Source organism: Strix aluco, chromosome W (assembly GCF_031877795.1).
Source record: "Strix aluco isolate bStrAlu1 chromosome W, bStrAlu1.hap1, whole genome shotgun sequence".
NCBI classification, from domain to species: Eukaryota; Metazoa; Chordata; class Aves; order Strigiformes; family Strigidae; genus Strix; species Strix aluco.
Window position 1 is genome coordinate 47,557,537 of NC_133970.1, and position 25,541 is coordinate 47,583,077.

At 36.9% G+C, this 25,541-nt stretch overlaps 1 protein-coding gene across 10 annotated transcripts in view; it reads left to right on the forward strand.

The window, feature by feature from the left end:
- The window catches only part of LOC141917635 (rapamycin-insensitive companion of mTOR-like), a 92,445-nt gene that overhangs the window by 56,601 nt on the left and 10,303 nt on the right, over window positions 1-25,541 (forward strand). For all 10 annotated transcript variants that reach the window (XM_074810975.1, XM_074810978.1, XM_074810979.1 and 7 more), the window contains 15 exons: window positions 322-457; window positions 1,048-1,247; window positions 2,260-2,386; window positions 9,794-9,958; window positions 10,414-10,490; window positions 10,602-10,680; window positions 13,616-13,725; window positions 13,857-13,944; window positions 14,722-14,814; window positions 15,760-15,866; window positions 16,513-16,742; window positions 17,555-18,581; window positions 22,419-22,596; window positions 23,873-23,957; window positions 25,242-25,475. In XM_074810975.1, coding sequence (XP_074667076.1) covers window positions 322-457; window positions 1,048-1,247; window positions 2,260-2,386; window positions 9,794-9,958; window positions 10,414-10,490; window positions 10,602-10,680; window positions 13,616-13,725; window positions 13,857-13,944; window positions 14,722-14,814; window positions 15,760-15,866; window positions 16,513-16,742; window positions 17,555-18,581; window positions 22,419-22,596; window positions 23,873-23,957; window positions 25,242-25,475 — 2,936 coding nt within the window. The remainder of the gene's footprint in view (window positions 1-321; window positions 458-1,047; window positions 1,248-2,259; window positions 2,387-9,793; window positions 9,959-10,413; window positions 10,491-10,601; window positions 10,681-13,615; window positions 13,726-13,856; window positions 13,945-14,721; window positions 14,815-15,759; window positions 15,867-16,512; window positions 16,743-17,554; window positions 18,582-22,418; window positions 22,597-23,872; window positions 23,958-25,241; window positions 25,476-25,541) is intronic.

Here is a 25,541-nt window from a genome sequence, read left to right on the forward strand (position 1 = left end):
CACAGGATAAATTACAGCAGAATAAATTATAAGCATGAGAATGAGAAGGAAGCTATGGCTTTAAAGAGCATAGAGATTCTGAGTTCCTTTGCTTATTTTAAGTCATGGCATAGAAAACCCTTTATAACAAACAGTACAGCTGCATCTCTGAAATCGTGTCTGGATAGACTCATTACTGATACCTGCTACTCTCTTTTAATAACTTCTGAAAATTTATTGTAAATAAGCTAATTTAGTGCTAAAATATACCAGCATCATTTTGTAATGTGAGACTGTCCTTGTCTTACTGAAAAATAATGAATTCTTTTTTACTTTCCATAGGTTTGTAAGGAGATTGCTATATTTTTACAAGCCTAGCAGTAAACTGTATGCCAACCTGGATTTGGACTATGCCAAGGCTAAGCAGCTCACTGTGGTGGGTTGTCAGTTTACTGAATTTCTTCTTGAATCAGAAGAGGTAAGAAATTTTCACCTACAAGACTGGAGATAGAATGAGTAGTGCTGCTGTATGCCACTTAGAGGGGAAAAAAACCCTTAATTTTAGTAAAGACTTCTGTAGACTTTGGGTGTTAAACCTAAAATGATCAACGTAATTAAGAAATAAAATCTTGAATTGTCCAGATAGGACACTGGGGAGATGACTGTGTTTAAGTAGGAGTTTTATTAAATACAGCTTTATTAAATGTAACTTAGGGTTTGGGTGTGGTTCTTTGTTTTTGGGTTTTTTTTCCGATGTATATCCTTTGTTTCTCTGCCTCCTTTCTTCTTGTGTGCTAAAGACTTTTATGCCTCAGGCTAGAAGAAAATATCATTGAAAAATCCTTTTCTTGGAAAGAATAGAATTGGTCCTAAGATGTCTCCAAGCAAAACTCCTTTTATTTGCCTTGAACCTTTTTCTTTAGTCCGAATTGTTTTTGCCAAATAGCATTTCTATTTTGTATCTGTATTGTGTTTGTACATTTTAAGAAACTTTAAATGATGGATTTCAGTAAAGGAGAGAGACCCAGTTCTGTTACTAGTAAAAGCTATTAATCTTTATTTTGTTAGGATGGACAAGGCTACCTGGAGGAATTGGTTAAAGATATTGTAAATTGGCTCAATTCTTCATCGGGAATGAAACCTGAACATAGTCTTCAAAATAATGTGTTACTAAATACCCTTAGTCAGCACTACTTTTTGTTTTTTGGTACTCTCTCTTGTTACCCTCATGGAGTGAAAATGCTTGAAAAATGTAATGTGTTTCAGTGGTGAGTGTTTTTATTCTGTTTGAATTGTGGTTATGGGTATAATTGTTATGAAACTTGTAAACTGTGCATGACCACTGTCTATAAAGCTGAAAACTTTAAAATTATTTTGATTTATTTTCAAGTAAAGATCCTCAGTTGTGGGGGTTTTGGGTGGGGTTTTTTTTTTTTTTAAGAGGTCTTTTAGTCTCTCTTACTGAACAGATATGGGTGATTGTGTTACAAAATAGCTTATTTTTTTCCTGTCCACACCTATCTGACAGAAATCAGTATCAGGAACGATGATACTCTACTGAAATGTTTTTGGTTTTGTTTTTTTAAAAAAAGAAGCCCAACAAACTGGTAGGTATCATAATGTGGGTGAAATGTGACGATGCATGTTATACCTAAACTTCAGTCCAATATATTTGAGTGAAGCTGTGGAGTTCAAAATTTTGTTCGGGTACAAATAAGCTTACTTTCCTTTGGGAGTAATTTGGTCAGTGGCCAGTTTATTTCAAATATAGTGAATTTTAAGAGAAAATTCAGGTGTTTTGATGTACTCTTTTTTAAATTGTTTTCATTGCTTATTAGAATGCAAGTTTTTTACTAGCTACAGAAAACTTCATTTACAATAAAATCTAGACAGTTTATAGGACTAACCTTATGGCAGGCTGTATACACAGAATGTTTTAGAATGTGGAATTGTTCACAGAGCTTCATGAACTGTTATTTTTGTACTCATAATCACCAATCCAAGTATACTGACAAAACTGTTACATGGCAATTATAAAAAAATGTTGTTTTGGGGGTATTTTTCCCTTGTAGTTTAGTGCATTATTTGGTCTCTCTTTGATTCTAACAGCTGTAACAGTTTAAAGTCACTTCATTTCATATGAGACCTTACTTTGTATTGTGTGTTTATAGAACTGAAAATCCAATTCACAGTAGTTAAGTTTAAATTATTGATTGAATAAATAAGTGGGTTTGAGTGGGTTCAAATACTAATTTTTATTTTCTCCCCCCTACCCCCCAGTCTTCTTAATCTTTGTTCTTTGAAGAACCAGGATCACTTGTTAAAATTGACCGTTTCTAGTTTGGATTACAGCAGAGATGGATTAGCCAGAGTCATTCTTTCTAAAATCCTGACAGCAGCTACCGATGTAAGTTTGATTCAATTTATGTTGCATTGTTATTTGCCACTAAATATTTATTTTGTTATTCAAGGTGTGTGACTTTAAGATAATATTTATGCAGAAAGATTTTTATTTTTGTATTTAGAGAAATAAAACTCCTACTCATATAGCTTTTGAATTTGCTATGGACTTCACACCTTGTATTGTGCTCAAGAAATTAAGTCATTCAAACAGATGTTTCTCTCATGTATTAAGGGGGTTAAAGTCTTTAAATGTGTAAACCAAATACAACATTGTTGTCTAGGTCAGTAGACATCCTAAATCAATGGTGAAGGCATTTTTTTCAAACAGAAATGTATATTTCTAGCAGTAATAAACAGGTTAACCTTCCAGTGATAGATACCATTTTGAAAATAACATGCAGACTTAGAAAAGGAAGTTCTTGAACCTTTAAGAAAAAGAGAAATCAATGAGGTGTAACAATAGACAAGCAAGCATTAATGTCAGGGAAATTAAGTTGAAATCTAACTAGGAAAGAACTTTCAGTACTTCAGGGAGAGCTTCTGTCACCTGGACAAGGCAGAGTATGCTGGAGAATGGATACAAGAGTGAATAAGGTAGACACTAGCTTTAAATATACCTCATTGTATTTAGGAAGAGGAGAGGGAAAGAAAGAAATAAAGGATATTTCTCTGAGACTAACAAAGATTTGACGATTCTTATAGGTAAAGAGAGGAGTCGGAAAGTAATAGTTAGGGTTGAAGGAATGACTCACTGAAAGAAGAGGGTAAGGCTCCCTACTGACTGTTTAAGTAATCTTTCAAACAAGTAATGACTGATATCCTTTCTCCAGAGGTGTTTTATGCCTAGTCTGAGCAAGGAAATAGAAATTCATGTTGTGAGGACACATGTCTGTGTCTTTATTAGACTTGTAAGCTTCTGTTAGATAACTGCTCATTAAAAGCAGTTTAGACAGTGGAACTTCATTTAGCTGTTTCTATTGAGATTTCATGTTAATGAGTACTGGCCCCCTCCACCATCTCCCAGCTATTTTTCCTTCATAAAAAGAGGCCATACAAGGGGAAGGAGCACTCCACCATTTCAGTTTCTTCCAAATGCAGCTAGTTAACAAATAGAAAAAAAGTCCAGGTATGCTGTCACAGTCTTCTCAATGAGGTTTACAGTTCCACAGATTATTTTAGGCATTTTATTATGAATTAGTGTTTGTGTTTTAGATTTTGAGAAAGCTTTATTGATTCTGAAATCTAAGATATGAGAACTTAAATTATGTTTTGAGAGAGATTCTTCTGAACTTTTTTCAAGCATTCAGTACTTACACCAGAAGCTTTATGTAAGTAGGAACAGGTTGATCTTCTTCCAGATGTTCTATAAATACCTACTTTTAACTTTTTGGGGGTGTGTCGTATTCCCCCCCCCCCCCCCCCCCCAAGATAAAAACAAAATATATTCAACTCTGATACAGGTATCACTAGCCGTAAGGAGACTGGCTTGCAGTGGAGTGCAGATCCTGTTTGAACATACTGTCCCAAGCATATACAAAGCCAGAAAAGCAGTTGAGAGTGACTGCTGCTGTTAGTGATGATAACTAAAAATACAATTCACACCCATTTGTAGTTCAGATTAATGAACAATGGGTAGTAAACACTTCTTGTACTTCAGATGTGAATAGGATAGACAGCATTCTCCAGCACCTTAGAAATTAAGAAAGCTTGTAGAGCCCTGTGCTGGCTTTGGCTGGGATAGAGTTAATTTTCTTCATAGCAGCTAACATGGGGCTTTGTTTTGGATCTGTGCTGGAAATAATGTTGATAACACAGGGATGTTTTAGTTATTACTGAGCAGTGCTTACTTACACAGAGTCAAGGCCTTTTCTGCTCCTCACCCCACCAGTGAGTAGCCTGGGGGTGCACAAGGAGCTGGGAGGGGACACAGCCAGGACAGCTGACCCCAACTGACCAAAGGGATATCCCACACCATATGGTGTCATGCTCAGCAATAAAACTAGGGGGGAGGTTGGTGCGGGGGGCCACTGCTTAGGGACTGGTTGGGCATGGGTTGGTTGGTGGTAAGCAATTATTTTCTTTTGCATCACTTATTTTTCTTGGGTTTTACTTTCCTCTCATTGTTTTTTTTTCTTTTTTTTTAAATTTATTTTCAGTTATTAAACTGTTTTTCTCTCAACCCATGAGTTTTCTCACTTTTACCTTTCCAATTCTCCCCTCCCCATCCCACCAGGGGGAAGTGAGGGCTGTGTGGTGCTTTGTTGCTGGCTAGGGTTAAACCACGACAAGCCCCCAGGTTTACCCATTTCTGTTCTGGTCTGTTTGGGATTGTGAAAAGGATTAGAGATCATGATCTGAATTTTAATAGGCCTCACTGGTATTACCATGAGTATTTAATGCCAAACCTTGACAGATGTCAAGGTAGAACTCCTTGGAAAAGCAAAGACACATTATACAGGCTCAGAAACTTAAGAACTCAAATTTTGGATCTCCAACCTAAATAATTAGTTTTAAAAATAGAAATCTTTCTTGCTAGAAACACTGATACTTTCTCATATCCATGATGTTTTAAGGTCTCAGCCTATGTTAGTAGCCTATGGCTACTGAGTTCTAATGTTTCTATTTTCCAGTCTCACATTGATGTATGGATCTAGTAATGTTCTCTAGGGAAACAGCAGAGATTAAGTAACTGTCTTTTTTTGGAAGTCCCTTGAAATGTAAAAGAATAGAAATAATTAGGATATGTCTTCTCAACTGCCTAGCACTGACTTATGAGAAAGGTTACAGTTTTATTTTTAAAATATGTGCGCTGATATGGGTCAGTAGTCCTTAATATCAGTTAGGTGTGCAGTCAGGTATAGCACGTCTCTAACCACAGTGATCTCTAGGAAAGATCACAGCTGAGATGTGTTGTGACAAATTCTACTATTTAGAGTTCAGTGTTGCACTGGATGAGACTGTACCCTAATTTTTGTACCCTGCAGTACCATGAGAATCCCTTCAATATTTTCTTAAATAAAAAAATGTATTTATGATAACACATTTAAGAAATATCAAAAAATTAAATCCTGTTTGTTCATCACAAGTGTAAATGAATCTTTTACTTTCAGGACACTAGAAAAGAAGGAAAATTTAATTTTTGAACCTCTTAAATAGAGCCTGACTTCCTTTGTGATATGTATCAAACCCTGAGGGATGGATAAAACTGCTTCAGAGAGTTTTGTTTCCTGAATTAGTTAACCTGCTTGGAATTCATAAGGAAATATTTTGTATTTTTGGTCTAGAAGAAAAGTACAAATACAATGGACTGTCTCAGCCAGTCTCTACATTTGCATCAACCACTGATGACTTCATACTTGGATAAATTTTATTTACTTCCTTAAGAAATTCTTTTCCTGTTTTACATGTGCCCAACTGCATACATTCTTATGGTGGAAACTGAACTGATGAGATTTTGAGAAGATGTCATTGACTACTACTTGATAAAAAAGAAAAAAAGCTGACTTTTTGAAGAACCCTTTGGCAATGCTTGGTGTACAGAATATTGCCTGTATCATCTCTTGGACAATATGCTTGCTTGTGTTTAGTGTTTCTGGTGTTTGTGCTCCCAATAGAAGATCAAAGCATAAAAAGCCTAATCCAAAGGATAAAATGTTTTGATGATTCTGATATTAACTGTATCTTTAGTGGTATAAGTGGTATTTTTGAGCTACTGTAATTGGCAAAATTCCAAGTCTCTTCCAAAAACTAAAATATTTGTGTGAGGTGGAAATAGTAGTTAACTTAGTTAATTTGGAGAGGATAAGATACCAGAAAGAATATGGAAATACTGAACTGAGAGATACTTGCATGGGCAATTCCACTGACTGGGGAGTAATTTGCAAGTATGTCTGCTTAGACATTAGGGGAAGGTATCTGTCATTTTCTGGGGTTTACGGTCTGGAATTCTGAAACAGCAGCATTGTCAACAGCAAAGATTTACTTATTTGTGTTTAGCAAGCATGATAGGAAAAAATTGAAAATTGGTGCAGTTTATACCACTCACCGCTCTGTCCCATAAGTAGAATATATTTTTTAATATTACCAAAACTGACATTCTGTCATCTTTGACAAGTGAATCCTAAGATTAAAAATGAACATGCAGTTCAGTTCAAATAAGGCACTTGCAAGCTGTTCCACCTTTTCAAGGACTTCTGATGAGGACCTGGTAGGATGAGTGGAGCCTGTATAGTAAGCAAATGCCTATGGAATGGTTTGTATTAATTCAGGATCCAGAAGACAAATTGTGATTATTTTTTGTTTGTTTGTTTCTGTATGCTGTCTCTGGCTTCTAAATTATGTTTAAAAGCAATAAGGGCATAATTTCTAAAAAGCTGTGTTTTGTAAGGGAGAAAGACCATCTCCAGTAAGGCTTCTTCCCTTCAGAAATTTTAATTCCCTGAGATGTTTTTAATGAAATATCATATTTTTAGTATCTGTTTATTTCAAGAGCTGAAGATACTCTTTTTTTTGTGAGTTAACTGAGGCCTATAGCCTCATACACCTTTTATAGCTACCCAGAACTATGAAGCAGGTTTGTTAGCCATTTGCTAATGCGTGTCTCAGAACAAGGAAAAGTAATTTCTGTAGTCAGCTTAGCGTTAGAAGGGGAGAGTAGCTTTTTTGGGGTGACTATATTCAACAAAAACACTTACAGAGCAATATCTTTGCAGATCAGTAAAGCAGAAGAACATCTTAACCTATTCTGAGATATGCTTTGGTCATTCATGCTGAAGCAAATTAATACTGCCTCAGCTGCCTTTCTGCCAGCTCATAGTAGAAACAGCAGAGTAGCCAGTGTGTCCTCAAGTGTTGCAGTTCATAACCTTTTATCTTCATGGGTGGCTAAGAGGTGGATTTATACTATATCTACTGGCATCTGTGCTGAGCTGTATGTAATCAGCTGAGTATAGTGACCTCTGATTTGCATCATCACTTCTATGGGTCATAAAGACCTTGACTATTAAAAGTAAGATATAGTACAGGACTTTATATCTTTCACGTAGTTCATGCTTGGGGGAAAGAGGGGAATGCCTGTTTCTTCAAGTAACCTCTACACTGGTTTTCCTTTTGCTTCCCATCAAAAGTAAAAACATTCCAGGATTTTGCTTCACCTTTTCCTTCTCCAAACAGAAAATAAAAAAATGTGCTATTTCTGCACTAGCTATCTGGATAGATGAATTCATGTTCAGGAAGTATTTCAGGAAGTGAAGATGATTATCTTTTGTTCTCTGTATTCCATTCAGTATAGTTATAGCTCAGGGAGGTGTGGCTGGAGCTGTCTGGAAGAGAAGGATCTGGGGGTTCTAACTGACAAGCAGCTGAACATGAGCCATCAGTGTTCCCAGGTGGCCAAGAAAGCCAACGGCATCCTGGCTTGTATTAGAAATAGTGTGACCAGCAGAAGTAGGGAGGTGATAGTCCCCCTGTACTCTGCACTGGTGAGGCCACACCTGGAGTATTGTGTCCAGTTTTGGGCACCTCAATACGAGAGAGATCTCGAGGTGCTGGAGCGAGTGCAGAGGAGGGCAACGAGGCTGGTGAAGGGCCTGGAGAATAAATCTTATGAGGAGCGATTGAGGGAGCTGGGGCTGTTTAGTGTGAGGAGGAGAAGGCTGAGGGGAGACCTCATCACACTCTACAACTACCTGAAAGGACATTGTAGAGAAGTTGGTGCTGGTCTCTTCTCACAGGTGATTAGTGACAGAACAAGAGGGAACGGCTTTAAACTGCAACAGGGGAGGTTCAGACTGGACATTAGGAAAAAAATTTTCACAGAAAGAGTAGTCAGACAGTGGAATAGGCTGCCCAGGGAGGTGGTGGAGTCCCCATCCCTGGATGTGTTTAAGGGTCGTTTAGATGAGATGTTGGGGGATGTGGTGTAGGGGAGAACTTGTAGAGTAGGGCTGATGGTTGGACTCGATGATCCCAAGGGTCTTTTCCAACCTGAATGATTCTATGATTCAGTAGCAATGATTCTTTATAGATGGATTTTAACACTTAAACTACGTGATGCTGAATTCTGGTTTCATGTTATTGCGTTATTCTGTAGGCTTAATATCTAGATCAAGTGATCATTTTGGCATAATAGCTCTTGTTCTCATCTTTAAGTATGCTGCTAGTCATCTATTCCACATACAAGGCATACCACTAACAGTATGCAAGCCATTTCAAAACGGTTGTGCGGTCTAGATCAGAGTTGTGAATTGCTGTTGCCACAGTCATTCTTGGTACTTGTGTTATGTCATTCCCATCTCCCTTCCAAAAAATAAGCCTCTCTGTATTGAATAAATAGAAATGTGCACATGATACTTGAAGTTGAAATAATGAGACAAGGTTTTTCAAATGAACTGTGCACCTTCACATTTCCTGCTCCCATTTTCTTTCAAGTCCTGCTTGCCAAGTATTTCTGGAAGAAAAAAAATAATTTCAGAAGATATTAACCTAGGTAGTACTGTCCAACCTGGACCAATTTGCCTATTGCTTAAAGATATTCACATTCATCCCAACACAGATAATTTATATTTTAACATATAGAAAATTTACTTCGTTATAGCTATCACATCCTTAAAGGTGTAAGGACTGAAGAATGATTTGGTATCTGATTTTGTCTTTTATAACTATGCTTGTCTAAGTAAAGATAACGCCTTTTCTAGTAAGCATACATTGTCAGGGTTGTTCTATGCTTACTCCAGAACAAATTTTTGTAGATTAAGCCTGTTTTCTTCTATTTTGCGTGTATTTTTTCTAATAAAAATTGTGTTAATCGGTTTATGCTGCTTATTCAGCAAGTTTTGAACAGCAGTACAGGAACTGACAGGGTACTTCATTCTGCTGTCACTTAGAGAAATTCCTAGTAGTAAACTAAGTGTTGGGAAACTGTCTTATTACAGAAAATAACATTTCTATATTTAAAGCTTTTCTGAGAAGCTTTGAAGATCAGATAGTTTTAGGAAACAATTTAAAATTTATTAAAAGAAATTTCCCAGAGGTTCTAAGATTTGCTTGTTAAAGAATTTTTCAAAACATTGCATACATAACACTATATGCAATTGCACTGGTCATTTACAAGGTATTTCTCCTGCATATCCTGGTGAATTTGTATGGTGTCATCACAGTGAATGACTAATTGATAAGGGTTTTCCAAGGAGACTTGCAATGACCAGATTACTTGTGATCTCAGACTCAAATTTCCCATTTGATAAGATAGAAATATCTCTCAAGTAGACTGTAGTTTTAATGCGTTAAGGTGTGCAAGGTAATTACTTGCTATAAAATGTGGTAATTGAAATGTGGTTTTTAAAGTGAGGAATCATTAATTATATTAGCTATTTCTCTTACAATCAAAAAAGCATTTTCCTTACTTTTGCAGAGCTGCAGGTTGTATGCAACAAAACACTTAAGAGTATTACTGAGAGCAAATGTAGAGTTCTTCAGCAACTGGGGGATTGAATTACTGGTGACCCAGTTACATGATAAAAATAAAACTATTTCTTCTGAGGCACTTGATATCCTAGATGAGGCATGTGAAGACAAGGTGAGCATCCTTTCCCTTTTCAACCTCTTCTTGGTATGCTACTCTGTAAGCTGTTCCCAACCCCTTCCCCCAGTAGCAAAGTAAAAGTATGCAAGAAGCTACTGATGATTCCTTTTCTTGATTGTTGTTGATGGACATCATAACAGTTTATAGACCCCTTGCTGAAAATACTGCAGTATTAGTGACAAGAAAATGTAGACTTCTGGATTATGCTTATTTTAAATAAGAATTCAGACTAATTCAGCTATTTTGATCATCATACTTTTTGTAAAGGGGATATATATTAATGACAGAAGGTACTTAAAGTGGATAATATCAGGATGAGGTTAGTGCTATTTGATACTTCCTTTTGTGAAAAACTTGCTGCCTCATTGCTGGCAGATTGTTGTAATTGTTGTAGTTTTCAGAATTACATAGTGCTTGGATATTCTTTTATGCATTTTTAATTATTTTAGGCCAACCTTCATGCCCTTATCCAAATGAAACCAGCTCTTTCTCACCTTGGAGACAAAGGTTTGCTTCTACTCTTAAGGTAAGCATTGAATGTGCTGTTTGACTTTACACTGAGGAGACAATAAGTGTTTGTTTTTATTCAAATCATATGATTTAAGTGGAGTACTGACTGTCTGATGTTACTTTACAGATTTCTGTCCATTCCAAAGGGGTTTTCATATCTAAATGAAAGAGGCTATGTAACAAAACAAATGGAAAAGTGGCAAAAGGTAATACTAAGAATAAAATGTATGCATTCACTTGAAATTAGGAGGAAGGGTGTGAATATGCAGATTTTAGAAGGTCAAAGATTATTAAAAATATTGTACATTCATGTATCTGTATTGCTAATGCCAATACATTTTTTGCTCAGTGACTTAGGATTTTGCTGAAGGTTGACAGGGACTTAGTTCCATAGCTCCTCTGTACATGCATGCTTTTGATTTACCCAGGCCTTTATATAAAACTTTGATATTCCAGCAAATATTTCAGGAGTGTAGTGACTTACTGACTTCTCAAAATAGGTTATTGTGTAAGGTCTTATCTAGAGAAGTGTGGGAAGGAATACTACTTTTCAAGATGCTTGTCATCTCTGGTTATAGAATCATAGAATCACTTAGGTTGGAAAAGACCCTAAATATCATTGAGTCCAACCATTATCCTCACACTGCCAAGTCCACCACTAAACCGTGTCCCTAAGCACCACGTCTACATGTCTCTTAAATACCTCCAGGGATGGTGACTCAACCACTTCCCTGGGCAGCCTGTTCCAGTGCTTGACAAACCTTTTCGTGAAGAAATTTTTCCCAGTATCCATTCTAAACCTCCCCTGGCACAACTTGAAGCTGTTTTCTCTTGTCCTATCACTTGATACTTGGGAAGAGACTGACACCCACCTAACTACAACCTCCTTTCAGGTAGTTGTAGAGAGCAATAAGGTCTCCCCTGAGTCGCCTTCTCTCCAGACTAAACAACCCCAGTTCCCTCAGCTGCTCCTCATAGGACTTGTGCTCACCAGCTTTGTTGTCCTTCTTTTGGACACACTTCATCACCTCAGTGTCTTTCTTGTAGTGAGGGGCCCAAAACTGAACATAGTATTTGAGGTGTGGCCTCACCAGTGCCGAGTACAGGGGGATGATCACTTCCCTAGTTCTGCTGGCCACACTGTTCCTGATACAAGCCAGGATGCTATTGGCCTTCTTGGCCACCTGGGCACACTGCTGGCTCATATTCTGCCAGCAGTTGACCAACCCCCCAGGTCCTTTTCTGCCAGGCAGCTTTCCAGCCACTCTGCCCTAATCCTGTAGTGTTGCATGGGGTTGTTGTGACCCAAGTGCAGGACCCGGCACTGAGATTTCTTGAACTTCATACAATTGGCCTCGTCCCATGGATCCAGCCTGTCCAGATCCCTCTGTAGAACCTTCCTATCCTCAAGCAGACCAACACTCCCACCCAACTTGGTGTCATCTGCAAACTTCCTGAGGTTGCACTCGATCCCCTCATCCAGATCACTGATGAAGATATTAAACAGAACTGTCCCCAATACTGAGCCCTGGGGAGCACCACTTGTGACTGGCCATCAACTGGATTAACTCCATTCACCACAACTCTTTGGGCCTGGCCATCCAGCCAGTTTTTTACCCAGCAAACAGTACACTCATCCAAGGCATGAGCAGGCAGTTTCTCCAGGAGAATGCTGTGGGAAACAGTGTCAAAGACTTTACTAAAGTCCAGGGAAACAACATCCACAGCCTTTCCCTCATCCGCTAAGTGGGTCATCTTGTCATAGAAGGAGATCAGGTTTGTCAAGCAGGACCTGACTTTCATAAACCCATGCTGACTGGGCCTGATCACCTGCATGGTCCATGTGATGGCACTCAAGATGATCTGCTCTATAACCTTCCCCAGCACCCAGGTCAGACTGACAGGCCTGTAGTTCCCCAGATCCATCTTCTGGCCCTTCTTGTAGATGGGTATCACATTTGCTAACCTCCAGTCAGCCGGGACCTCCCCGGTTAGCCAGGACTGCTGATAAATGATGGAAAGTGGCTTGGTGAGCACTTCTGCAGCTCCCTCAGTACCCTTGGGTGGTTCCCATCTGGCCCCATAGACTTGTGTGTGTCTAAGTGGTGTAGCAGGTCACTAACCATTTCCCCTTGGATTATCGGGGCTTCGTTGTGCTCCCCAACCCTGTCTTCCAGCTCAGGGGGCTGGGTACACAAAGAACAATTGGTCTTGGTTGTTGCTAATTAAAGTTAAATGTAGAACTCATGAAGATAGAATTATCTTATGCTGTTAGGAAGTAAATAGGAACACAAGACCCTTTAAGAAAAATGCATCATTGTCATGACTAGAATAAAACTCCTCATATGTTATTTTGTTTTTATGATTTATTATAAATGCTTGATCTTATTCCTGTTGGCTTTTAGGCAATTAAGCTGTTACTTCTCTAGGAATACTGAAATGTGGTGGTCTGTTGAGATTATTCAGATTAGTCAGATGTGAAGTATTTCCTTCTTTTCTTTAATTTTTAAGAAATTCACTGAAATAATTATGGAATCAGTTGTTGACTCTGCAAACTTATTATGTGTATGAAGTGCAGTAATTTTGGTGAGCCTCACATTCAAATCAAAGAAATTCAGCCTTCCTTAAGGAACACTGTCCTGGTTTCGGCCAGGATAGAGTTAGCTTTCCTTGGGAGCACAGCTAGAGGACCAGCCTGGATCGATCATTGGGTTATTCCATATCATGTGACGTCATGCTCAGTATATAAGGGGACAGTGCTCTCTCATTTTCCATTTCGGTTTCCCAATCAGCGGCGATTAGGGATCGCTGCTGGGGGCGGACTGCGTACTGGTTGCCGGTCGGTGAGCCACTGCTGTATTTTACCCATTTGGATTTACTATTGTTGCTGTTATTTTGTTACTATTACTATTTTTTTTTTTTAATTCAACCTACGGATTTCTTTTTTTTTTAATTCTGTCCCTTCCCTATTTCCCCGGGGGGGAGGGGGGAGAAGAAGTAAATGACTGGCCACATGGTGATCGGCTACCAGCCCAGTTCAAACCATGACAAGCACTTCATTTGTTTCCTTCCTTGTAAAGTACTATGCTATACAAATGTTAACCACATAAATATATTTTGTCAACATTTGTTGTCTCTTAGGAATATAACTTAAAGTATGTTGAATTGATTGAAGAACAACTTAATGAAGCACTTACAACTTATCGCAAACCTGTTGATGGTGATAACTATGTTCGTCGGAGCAACCAAAGGTAAACTCTCCAAAAGAATTTTCTTTGTCTGAAAAAACTCAAGAGTAACTCATTGCATTACACTGCAGTGTAATTTATTTTATAAGAAAATTTTAGAGTTGTTGGGAAAACATGATTTCTCTTTCTGCCAGATTACAGCGACCGCATGTCTACCTGCCAGTTCACCTTTATGGCCAACTGGTGCACCATAAAACAGGCTGCCATTTATTGGAGTCTCAGGTGAGGATAATAACTATTTATAGCTTGAAATATTTTTAAAGAGTATTGTAACCCTTTTTAAATATGTTTTAAGAGATGGCATTTAAACAGTCATTGCAAAATAAGTAGATTATGAAAGTCTCAAGTTACATGGGCCCAAAAAGTTGTGAAGACAGTCTTTGCCATCTAGTCTCATGTAAAATTCCTTCCTGACCACTGAAATATCAGAAATACCTTGCAATGTTTTTCTTAAAATGGCTAGAAAAAACTTAAAATGGAAAGCAACTCACCAATAGAAATAATTTCAGTCTGTGAGTGAAATTGTATGTTGACAAGTAAAACTGTGCCTGTCCTTTTACACATACAAAAACATGGAGATGAGGGAATAAAATCTTCTTTCTAGTATCCTGAAGAGCTAAGAAAACAAACCCTAAGCTAATTTATAGTTGCTTAAATAAATTGACTTTTAGTGTGGGTTTGCAAGATGATGTAATGAATTGTAGATAATAGTCAAAAAATTCAGGAGAAAGCTTATATATTGTAGTGTGTTAATCTGATGAATCTGTTACCTTTATAAAATCTGAATTAACCTGATGCAGTCATTGGTAATATTAAAATTTTCTACCTGCATTACTATTGCTGTTAATTTATGGTGGTTATGCTAGAACTACCACTGTTTTATTTTAGGGTACATACTTTAAATGAGCACTTTACCTTTATAAAAACTGCAAGAGAACCTGTTTTACTGAGGTCTCCTCCATTTTCAACTGAGTTTTTTTTTTCTCTTGTTTTTTTCAGAATATTGTTACAGATTTAAGTTACATTGTGCATTCCCCAATGTTGGATAAGTGGGAAGGAATTAAGCAGCTGAAAGCAGCCCTTTGGGCCTTGGTTAGTAATAGATTTACAATCTTTTTGCAGCTATTTGAGTTCTGTTATGACTCTTCTGAATAACTAATCAAAATCCCTTAAAATCATTATTTAGGGTTTTTGTCATAAAATGTATGTGGCTTTCCAAGTTAGTCAAAAGTACCTTAACTGGACTTTCAGATGACAGTTGTTTACTGCACCTGTTTTGTTCTGAGTCTTTTAATAGTTGCTTTGTCTTTCTTTTTTGGGGGGTGGGGTGTATTTTTTTTTCTGTTGTGTTTTTTTTGGTATTTTTTTGTGTTAAACCAAATAAAAAGTATAGATTGCCACATTTAGCAACAGTATTACTATGGAACCAGTGGTTACCACTTGCTGTGGTCTGTTTTTAATGTATTTACTGTGGTGTTCCAAAATTCAGTTTTTCTGGAAGAAAGTTGGCTGCCACTGTTGATGTGTGTAAATACATATATGGTCATGACATCCCTGGTACTTGTGATAATATGGGGAAAACCTAGTGTCTGTGCCGATCCAAGCTACACTTCTAAAGTTGCTTTGCCACCTCAACTGTTCGTCTGCCTCTTTCTTGTATTCCCCAAAGTTTATTTTGGAACATTTGTCCAAGGTGACTATTACTGGAAGATATTGTAGGTATGTAGTAAAATGCCTGTTTAAGAATGTAAAATGAGTCATTAAAGATCATACTGCTGGCTGTAGTAGAATTGGTAAAATGAGGAATATGTAGTAGTTAACTGTGACTGGTTTTAGGTATTATACATAGTTTCCTGAGTCCTTTTTTGGGTTTGCATGACTAGGAAATGCCAAAAAGAGTGCTCAAATCTCTAATTGCTTTGAGAGGATATGGCTTGAAATTACCACCAACAAACAAAAATGTCATAAAGCTTTACGCTGATAGTGCTGCAGATCACATCAAAATCAAAACTTATTTGACAAACTGTTTTATTCCAGGGTAATATTGGATCATCAAATTGGGGTCTTAACTTGCTTCAAGAGGAGAATGTAATACCTGATATAATGGCACTTGCACAACATTGTGAGGTTCTCTCCATTAGAGGGTATGTGTATCTGATTTATACATAAAATTTACAGATAGTAGTTCCAGTAGGTTTTCAAATAGCCTTACCTAATTTATGTGAATATAGTTTTGCCACTTAGTTGGAAATCAGTTATTAAAGATCAGTGATCAATCTTAGTCCTATACAATCACAGAATTGTATAGGAAGTCTAAAAGAACACGCAGTAAGCAAATGAAACCTATGAAAAAAGATATGTGCTACTTTTTTCCTTTTTTAAAAAGCAATTAAAATATTTGCTACTTATATCTCTGTTGGAATCAATTTATTATTCTATTGTATTTATTCAGTATCTTTTTTTGAATCTTTAAAAGAAAGCATAAATATATGGTCTTTTGCCTAATACTGCTACTGCATTAATGTTTGTCCTTTTAAAAAAAAAAAAAATGATACTTTTCTACTTTATGTATCAGGCTCTTGTAATAGTGTATTGTTCTCAGGTATTTTAGTGCATATTTTAAGCTTCCATTGATTTACAAATAAAATCAGGAACAAAAAGCTATTTGGCAATTTTGTGAAGTTTCTGCTGAATTGTTTTGAAACTGTTTCCTTTCAAGAGAGAAATAAGTTTAGTTAAATTAGATGCTATTATTGTTGTTCTTCTTTTCTATATATACACTAAATACAGAACCTGTGTCTACGCACTTGGTCTAATAGCCAAAACTAAACAGGGATGTGACATTTTGAAGCATCATAACTGGGATGCAGTGAGACACAGTCGTAGACAGCCTTGGCCAGTGGTCCCTGATGACATGGAGCAGCTCTGCAATGAACTTTCTTCTATACCCAGTATTCTTAGCTTGAACTCTGAGTCCACGAGTTCTAGGCATAACAGTGAAAGTGAATCTACACCTTCAAGTAAGTAACAGCAAAAAACCCCCAAAAAAACAACAAAGAAACAAGCAACAACAACAAAAACAACCCACCGCAAAACAGCTTTTTGGTGTTCTTACTGACTTTTTGGCAGGATGAGGTTCAGGCAAATGGTTTAATGGTGCTATTGCAAGAAAGAAGAGTGCAAGCAAGGGGAGAGTTATATGCATTCAGAGAGGCATAATCAAGTTAGAGGGAAGAGGACAGCATCTTAAACTTACGTTTGGTGTAAAAATAAGAAATTTTAACATTAGGATAAGTTACTAGTTTTTTATGTCAAGTTATGGCAGCTTGCTGTAATACCCTGCAGAAATCTTCATGCTTTAAGTATAGAGATACATTTACTTGTTTGTCTTCAAAGGAATAAAGGAATGTTTAGAATATATATTCTGTGTATACACACACACAGAGTATTGCTGTATTTAAATTCTTGTATATTTTGTGTATCTAATACATTTTAATTTTGCTATTGATATGTGGAATTTAAATCTGGAAATATACCATATTTAGATATCGTTAAAGGAGTGCATCGATTTGTAATCCTAGTAGCTGGATATTTGCACTGAAATAAGATAGTGCGGATTTTCTTTTGAAGCAATGAGACCTTCAGCTCAGGTACTCCTCAAGATACTTAATTTACAGTACTAAGTTCTGCAGAAAAAATATTGAATTAAAATTGTGGTAAAACACATAGTCTTCCATTTTAGCTTTTATAGAATTGCTTATGTTTTCGCAACATAGTTTATACACTTTGAAGAAACGTCCATTTTCAGTGACAAAGTCTCATATAATTTCAGGTATGTTCATCATGGAGGATGACCGTTTTGGTAGTACTTCCACTAGTACATTCTTCCTAGATATTACTGAAGACACAGAACAAATATTTTATGACAGACCTGGACCTTCAAAGGACAAAGACCGTAGTCCCTTTCCTTTTTTTTCTTCTAGCAAACTTGTGAAAAATCGCATTCTAAACTCTCTTACTCTACCGAATAAAAAACATAGAAGTAGCAGTGATCCAAAAGGAGGAAAGCTGACATCTGATAGTAAATCAGGCCTGAGGCGAAATCGTACTGTAACAGAACCTTCCAGTAGCATAGACTTTCCTGCTGGGGAAGAACTCAACCCTGTTTTCAGAGTTCCTAAAATCCAGACTTTACGCTTAGAAACTTCTTTTGTCGGAAGTAAGCATGTGGAAGATACTCACAGTACACCAAGTACTGGAGAAAATGATCTGAAGCTGCCAAAAGGCCTTGGAAATGAAATTCACCGGGAAAACACAAGCAGAGAAAGGCTAATAGGAGATGGTACTACACAAGTACATTTCAAGAGTCGTAGCTTAAGCTTTAATACAGATACCACAACAAGTGGCATAAGCTCAATGAGCTCTAGCCCTTCAAGGGAGACTGTAGGTGTGGACACTACAAATGTAGATATTGACTGCGGAAGTTTGAGTACTGTGGTAAGCACAAAAACAGTTAAACCAAGTCACTGTTCAACACCACAGTCTAACCACCTGCCTCTCTCAAAATCCAACTCTGTATCCCTGGTACTGCCAGGGTCTTCTCATACACTTCCCCGAAGAGCCCAGTCTCTTAAGGCTCCTTCTCTTGCTACAATAAAAAGTCTTGCTGACTATAATTTTAGCTACACAAGTTCTCGAGATGCCTTTGGCTATGCTACACTAAAACGCTTACAACAGCAGAGGATACATCCTTCACTGTCTCACTCAGAAGCCCTAGCATCTCCAGCAAAGGATGTGCTGTTTACTGACACTATCACCATGAAGTCTGGCAGCCTGGATTCTCGGCTAACCCCAAGCCGGTAAGAGGTTATTATGTGCTTGTTTCATACCTCAAAGCTGTAAGAGCAATTAAATAAGGAAAGTATATTTCTAATATTTTTTTTTCTAACTTCTTCTAAAAGTGAGAGTTGTTGCAGGATGATCCATAACTTTGCTGAAAGCAATACCAATATTAGGAGGAGAATAGGCAGCTAATGAGAAGTCTGAACTTTGTAAGTGCTGTCAGAGAAGCCCAGCTTTCATAGCTGTCCTCAGTCCCTTAAATGTTGTTAGTGACAAAGGATTATTTTTCCTTCTGTCACATTTGTTTCCTGTTTAAACTTTTTTTTACTATTTAAATGCAATTGCACTGCTAACATTACTGAAGTTACAATCACACAAAATTGTTCATGCAATCAGAGCTATATTTCATAAGAGAATTTTCTCAGTGTCACTTGGTGAGGTTTTAGGATGGGATCTCCTGCTAGTATGCCATATTGCTGTTCACTGGGGCACTGAGGCCAGTGGTGAGGTAGTGGTACCACTGATATGAATTGTGAGTTTGGCTTCTTAGCTACAACAGAGCAAAGATTTCACTCATAGGGTTTATTTTTGAGTCATATTGGCTCTTCTGAAGACTAATTGGATAGTTATATATCTAGCTCATGACATTGACGTTGTTCCCAGCAGCTACAGTCAGTGCTTAACAACTTTTTCTTAAAAGCTCTTCTACATCCCAAACTTTTCCTTTCAAATTAGCTTTTAACTAGTGGATTAGATTTTCAAATTACTATTGAAAGGGGAAAGACACTTCCTGTATCTGTTTTTACCTAAATATCCTGTCTCACATGAGAAAGGGGAGAAGTTACCAGCATGTTAGTCACTTCCTTACTGAACAGAAGAGCAAATGCCTGGTCCCTGAATTTCAATCCACATACCAGTTGAGTGTCTATAGTGCCTGTTTATTACTACTAGTTTCCTTCCTGCTTAAGAGCAACATTAATTTTTTTATATTTTCACATGATTCTGCAAAGATGCCATAAAAGATAAGTTTTGTTCCCTTTGTCCAGTTAAGTTAGAACTAGACTGAGTGTGCTGATTAATTTAAAGATGATTCAGTAGTTAAACTGCACCATCCTGGAAATCAGAAGCACTGTTCCTTGCTCTGTCACTGGCTTCCTGTGCTAATGCAGGAACAAATTGGTGTCATTTCAGTGGTAGTACAGGTTCTGTTGTGGCTGTAGTCATACTGTACTGTCCCTTGCAGTCATGCCCCTGATATGCAAAGCAGCCTCCCTGCAGTGGACTTTGATTCTGAGACTTGGCATACAGTGTAATACTGACGGTATTCCCGGTGCTTAGCTGTTCATGATCTCTTGTATCAGTGGTTAGGTGCAAGGATTTGAGCTGGCCTGTTTAATGTTGAACTGAAATTGTTACCCGAAAAACAGATTCGTGCCCAGCATGCAATGAACCAATCTTAACACGCTCAGGAGAGATATTGTAATTTATTCAGGCCTGGGGGCTCGGTGGACCTTTCCACAAATCAAGCACCCCAACAGCAGGTTTTCATGCTCCTTTTATACAGAAAACCCAGAAGTTAGTACTTTTCCAGAACATGCCTATTAGATACTGATTGGTTAGTGATTAACATACAATTATAATAGGGCTTACCTAATGCTTCTACTACTACGCATGCTCAGGGGAAGGGTCTTAACCTGGGCAGGGGTCTTTTTGACCTGTGGGTGTGATTTTTAGTATTATAATGAAGGCAGTTCACTTTAAGGACACCCAAAAGTTAACTGATCAATTAATCACTTTGTCAAGTTGTCAAATAACTCATTCTCAACACAATTCTATACATTGTCTTTATGGTCCAGGACGTTCTAGTCATTTTCTAGGGTTTGGAGAACAAAGCCTATTCTTTCTAAATTTCAATGTCTCACCTGACCAATCTTATGATTATCCCCAGGTGTGCAGTAGCTATAGCTACTAGCATAATCATTAACCATGAAATTTAGCAAATATGAAGTATACTATATCAAAATGACAGGAGTGCTCGTATCTGAGAAGGTTAAAAAATTGCAGATGTACATGTTACAAAAGATTGTCAGATTGTCTTGGTTACTGATATAATTGATTGGAAAGATTCAACTAGTATATGTATTTTTCTTACTGGTTGCAGCTGAGTGTCTCCACTGAATAATTGTGGTCCTTTTAATTTCAGAGTATGTTACTACTTCCAGCTAAATATTGTCTTTAACTGCTGTTTAAGTAATAAATTGGAAAGAAACATTCTGTCCTTTTCTGTCTTCTAAGGCATCATTTTTCTGTTAGTCTTCAGAAAATTTTCTTTGATTCATGCTTCGTTCACAAATGCATGTCTTCATAGCAAGTAGCAGCTGTAAATTGGCTTCAGTGATGTTTCTAGTTGTTCCATTCATTCAAAAGGTTGAAAAGCTTATTTACTTTTGCAAATTATTTTGTGAGGCTAAATTTTCCACCTCTGTCTTTAAAGACCAACAAAAACTGTTAAGGTGCATGTCTCAAATCCTGATTGTGGCTCTCACCCCATCACCCTGCAAACATGATTTCATGAAAACTTATCAGTGTTTATCACTACTAATGATATATCTGTTAGCTTTTCCAAAAGAAGCAGGGACAAATGTTTAGGATTAATACGTATATCTTTATATTAAGAGTAATTATAGAATGCTTTATTGTGAAATAACTAATGCAATTGGTAACTCTGGGTTTTGAAGTATGACTTGAGTTTTATTGCAAGTCCACTGCTACTGTGAATAGCATTGGTCAGAATTAGTATCAAGAAAACTGTTGATGTCCTATAATCTGTGTTCTGCACATTCCCATTGCATAATAATGTCTTGAACAACACAGTCAAACCATAATTTATTTCTGTATAAATCTGTTAAGCTTTTATGGATGAGAACACATTTTAATTGCCCATCTAAAACAAAAAAAGATAGAAAATGATAGAAAATTATTTCTAATGCAGAAAGTCCAGCTCAAGAAAAAATGTTCACTGTACTTACCTTCCAATGTATAATAATTTGCAGTAATATAATGAAAATTTACTGTTCCTAAGGAGTGTCTCTTTCTACTAGGAAGTTTTAATCCACTGCATAGACCATCTACTTAAGTTGATTAGCAAAAAGCATTCATAGCTTTTTATCTTAAACAAGAAGTAAAATGAGAGATGGCCAAATAAGAGATTTCCATCATCAGGATCCTGATCAGCACTGAGGAATTGTTCTCCAGCCTCCTCTCTCCTGTCTGCTTTCCCAACCTATTTCTTTCTTTGTTCTATAGGCTGCTTGTCACAGTCAGCTCTACTCACTGAGCAGGTTCAAGTTTGTTCTTTGTCTGTTCACGTTCAGCAAATTCTTCTTCCATGCTTGGGTGACCCAGTGGGTGGCTCCTTTAGAATACAGGAAAAAAAAATGTTCCTTGCTTGCATCTCTGGTACCTAGCAGGCTCAAGCTCTGTGTTAGCAGTTTAAAAGCCTAAATCTTTACTAACTTTGGGCTGTAAACCTTTGAAGCCTGGTAAGTTGGAGAAAAATTGTGTTTTTAAAGGGTTGGCAATCCCTTAAGCAGAAGTTCCATCCTGCTATCTTTCAAGTCTCTGTCCCAGGACTTTAAAAAAAATCACAAATTTTTACCTGAGGAACTGCCAAACCATGCAATACAACATGAGACAGAACAAAAGCAATGAGACTGTAGCTGTAATTTGACAGACTAACAAACTCTGGGTTCTACAGTGGGAAGATGAGGATAGTCTTTGTGTCAGCAGTCCTCCTTACTTGTGCCAGAATGAGAGATTTACCAAGATTGTGATTAATTATTTTAATGTTACAGGTTCGTGAAAGCTTTAAGTTATGCTTCATTAGATAAAGAAGATTTATTAAGTCCTATTAACCAAAACACACTTCAGCGTTCCTCCTCTGTTCGCTCCATGGTTTCTAATGCTACATATGGTAGCTCTGATGATTATATTGGCCTTGCTCTCCCAGTGGATATCAATGAAATATTTCAGGTACGTATGTGATAACTTAATGGATTTATTTGCATACTGGAAGGTAGTTAACTGTTGCATTATCATCAGAATAGATTAGATCCACAAAAATGAGGAACAGGATGTGGTACTTTCAAGGAATGTGTTTTGGAGAACAAGAGTTACTTTTTCTAACCCTGTTTACAGAAAAGTGCTAGTCTGTTTTGTATTATTAGGCAAATAATGACACAGATTAGGTTAGAAGTGTGTTAAACAGTGGTAGCATAAATATGCTGTCATAAGATTTTTAGTTGACAGCTAACTTTTATACTAATACTAGCATAGTCTGTGGACACTTGTTAATATCTCTTTAGCCAACTAATTGATATATTTCTTGGTCCACCATAAATGATGTGTATAATCCCACAGTAAACTTCCTGCTTCCAGGATTTCTGCTACCATAATCTTGATTTAATATTACTTTATTTGTGTATCTATCACTATAGCATTAAATTATATTGTCTTTACTTAACCTCACAGATATATTTAAGTTAAAACAGAGTATCTTATCAATTGCCTTCCTCTCTCTACTTAGTTAAAACACATTCCCATCTAACAAACTGATACATCACAATATTTAATATTCCGTTACCTAATTATCAAAAACAGGACATGATCTATGTCAAAGGTAAATCAGTGGCTTCTTATCTTTAGTTTACTTAATCTTTGCCTTTCAAACCTAAATTCTTTTCTTACTAATCTCAAGAAATTACTAAAGCTAGAGCAAAGGCAAGATTTTTCCATCATACCTGCTTTTATTTCCCCTTTATGAAATGACTATTTTATTTCTCTCTCCTCCACAGTCTTTATGGCATGTTTATGTTGCTTCACTTCTCCCAACTCTATAAAAAGAGTTGAGATGCGTCTTGACTCTACAACGTCTTACAGGCAACATTTTAGATGTCCTGGGTGATTTTGCTCTGCTTTCCCGAGGTCTACAGTGTTGTAGAGTGATTGTGGACAGATCATTAATAGCCACTTCTGGGTCACTGGTTTCCTTACAGCCTGTCACCACTATGTTTTACCATTTACTGGCTGTTCATAAGCCTTGCTTAATAAATGTTCATTCACAAATGTATGCTTTTCTCATTGGCTTTTCTTTACTACTCAGGAGCCCATTACTAATTTCTTCCTCCAATTAGAACTTCTTACTGAAGTAAAAAATTGACATAATTTTATTTCCTCATTAAAAATATCTATTTTTCCCTTGTTTATAATATCACCTGTGCTAATTATAACTTTCACTTGAATATTCCAGGTAAAGGAAACTCCATATTTCCAGAAGAAAACCACGCCTCCATTTGATGACCATGGAGCTAGGGTCTTTGCACCTGATGCAGAAGGTATAGGTTTAGTTCCTCTTCTGTACCTTTCTATTGTTTGCTTGTATATTGGGTGGGGTGTTGGGTTTTATTTGTTGATTTTTCTTTACAGAAAAGGTTATTTTTAGCTGTTAAATTTTGAGAGCTGTGTTCTGGATTCAGGAAAGCGGTCTATTAATTCCCTGGTTTATGTAGTTCAAGATAACGTAGTGTTGCTTCAAAGCTTGATCCAGCTGTAATAAACTAAGAAGTCTATGTATCTTTGATTATAATATGAGTTAATGTTAGTTGATGTTAACTGACTCCCCTTTGATTACATGTGAATTTATAGGAACCAATACAGGTGTCAGATGTGTATTTCAGAAAGTAAATTTTGTCATTCTGTGATGTTTCTGTGACAGTTAATCAGCAGAGGTGATGGAACATGGTACAAGAAAATTGCAAGTGCTCTGTAGTGCCTGGCTTGTTCTGGAATGCGCTTTCTATTTACTCCAGAGTAGTCAGAAATCTGTAAGGCATCAATATGTATCTTTTCAGTAGGACAACTGAAAGAGAAGCATTGATACTGGTCCTAAAGTAGCATAGGATAGCTGTTGTCTTGCTTCTTAGTTAACTGGAACACTATTAAAAGCACTTTAAACAGCCAAATAGACACGTCTTACTTTTTTTTTTCCTTTTGTGTTGTTAATGTAATATATGAAGATGACTTTCCTGAAAGTGTGTTTCTGTAGTTTACTAAGCTTCAGTGTAAAGTAACACCTGTTTAAAATTGTATTTGTTGGTATTTTTCACCCAGGGAAGAACATGTCACTAAAGTGTCTTCATTCTGCATTGTTGAGTCTAGTTTCATCCTATTACAGGCACTAAGTTACAGTTTTTAAAAATGTGTTTCTGTTTTCATTGGTGCATGTCATTTATACATCTGGTATATTGTTGTGCTAATCTTGTTTGATACTATGAAAATTCATAACATTAATGTTACAGGGCTATTTCTATTACTAATACTGATATAATGTCAGGATTTGCCACCTATCTTCTTACAGTATGTGTGTTTAGAGCTTGAATTCAGTCCTTTGCAATGTTTTGTTATATATGATAAGCTGGGACTAACATGTGATGTTTATTTCCCAAACGCTAACATATCTTGGGATCTTAACCATTCAAAAAAAGTTTCTAGATCTTCACACACACACCCCTCCTAGTCTTAAAAGGCTTAAAATGGGAAATTTAATTGAAATAATGTTTTATAAACTGTTGGTTGTGTGGTTTTGGTTTTTTTTCTGATGTCTAATTGCTTATCTACAGGTCTTCCATCAGGTACAAGTGATGTTGTCAAAAGTCCTTTTCAGATGCTCCAACAGCAGATCAGTCTCACAGAAATAATGAATACCAGCCATTCAGATGCCTCTCAGTTTTTAGAAAATACAGAGGATACAGGGCTACAGGAGCACACAGATGAGAACTGCCTTTACTGTGTCTGCATTCAAAATCTGGGTTATCAGCCTAACAACAAAATGAACTCTTCATGTAGTCGTACAGGTTAGTGTTCCTTGTGGGGAAGTGTGATAAAACTGAATGAAAATACTGAATTTTGTTCATCTTTAA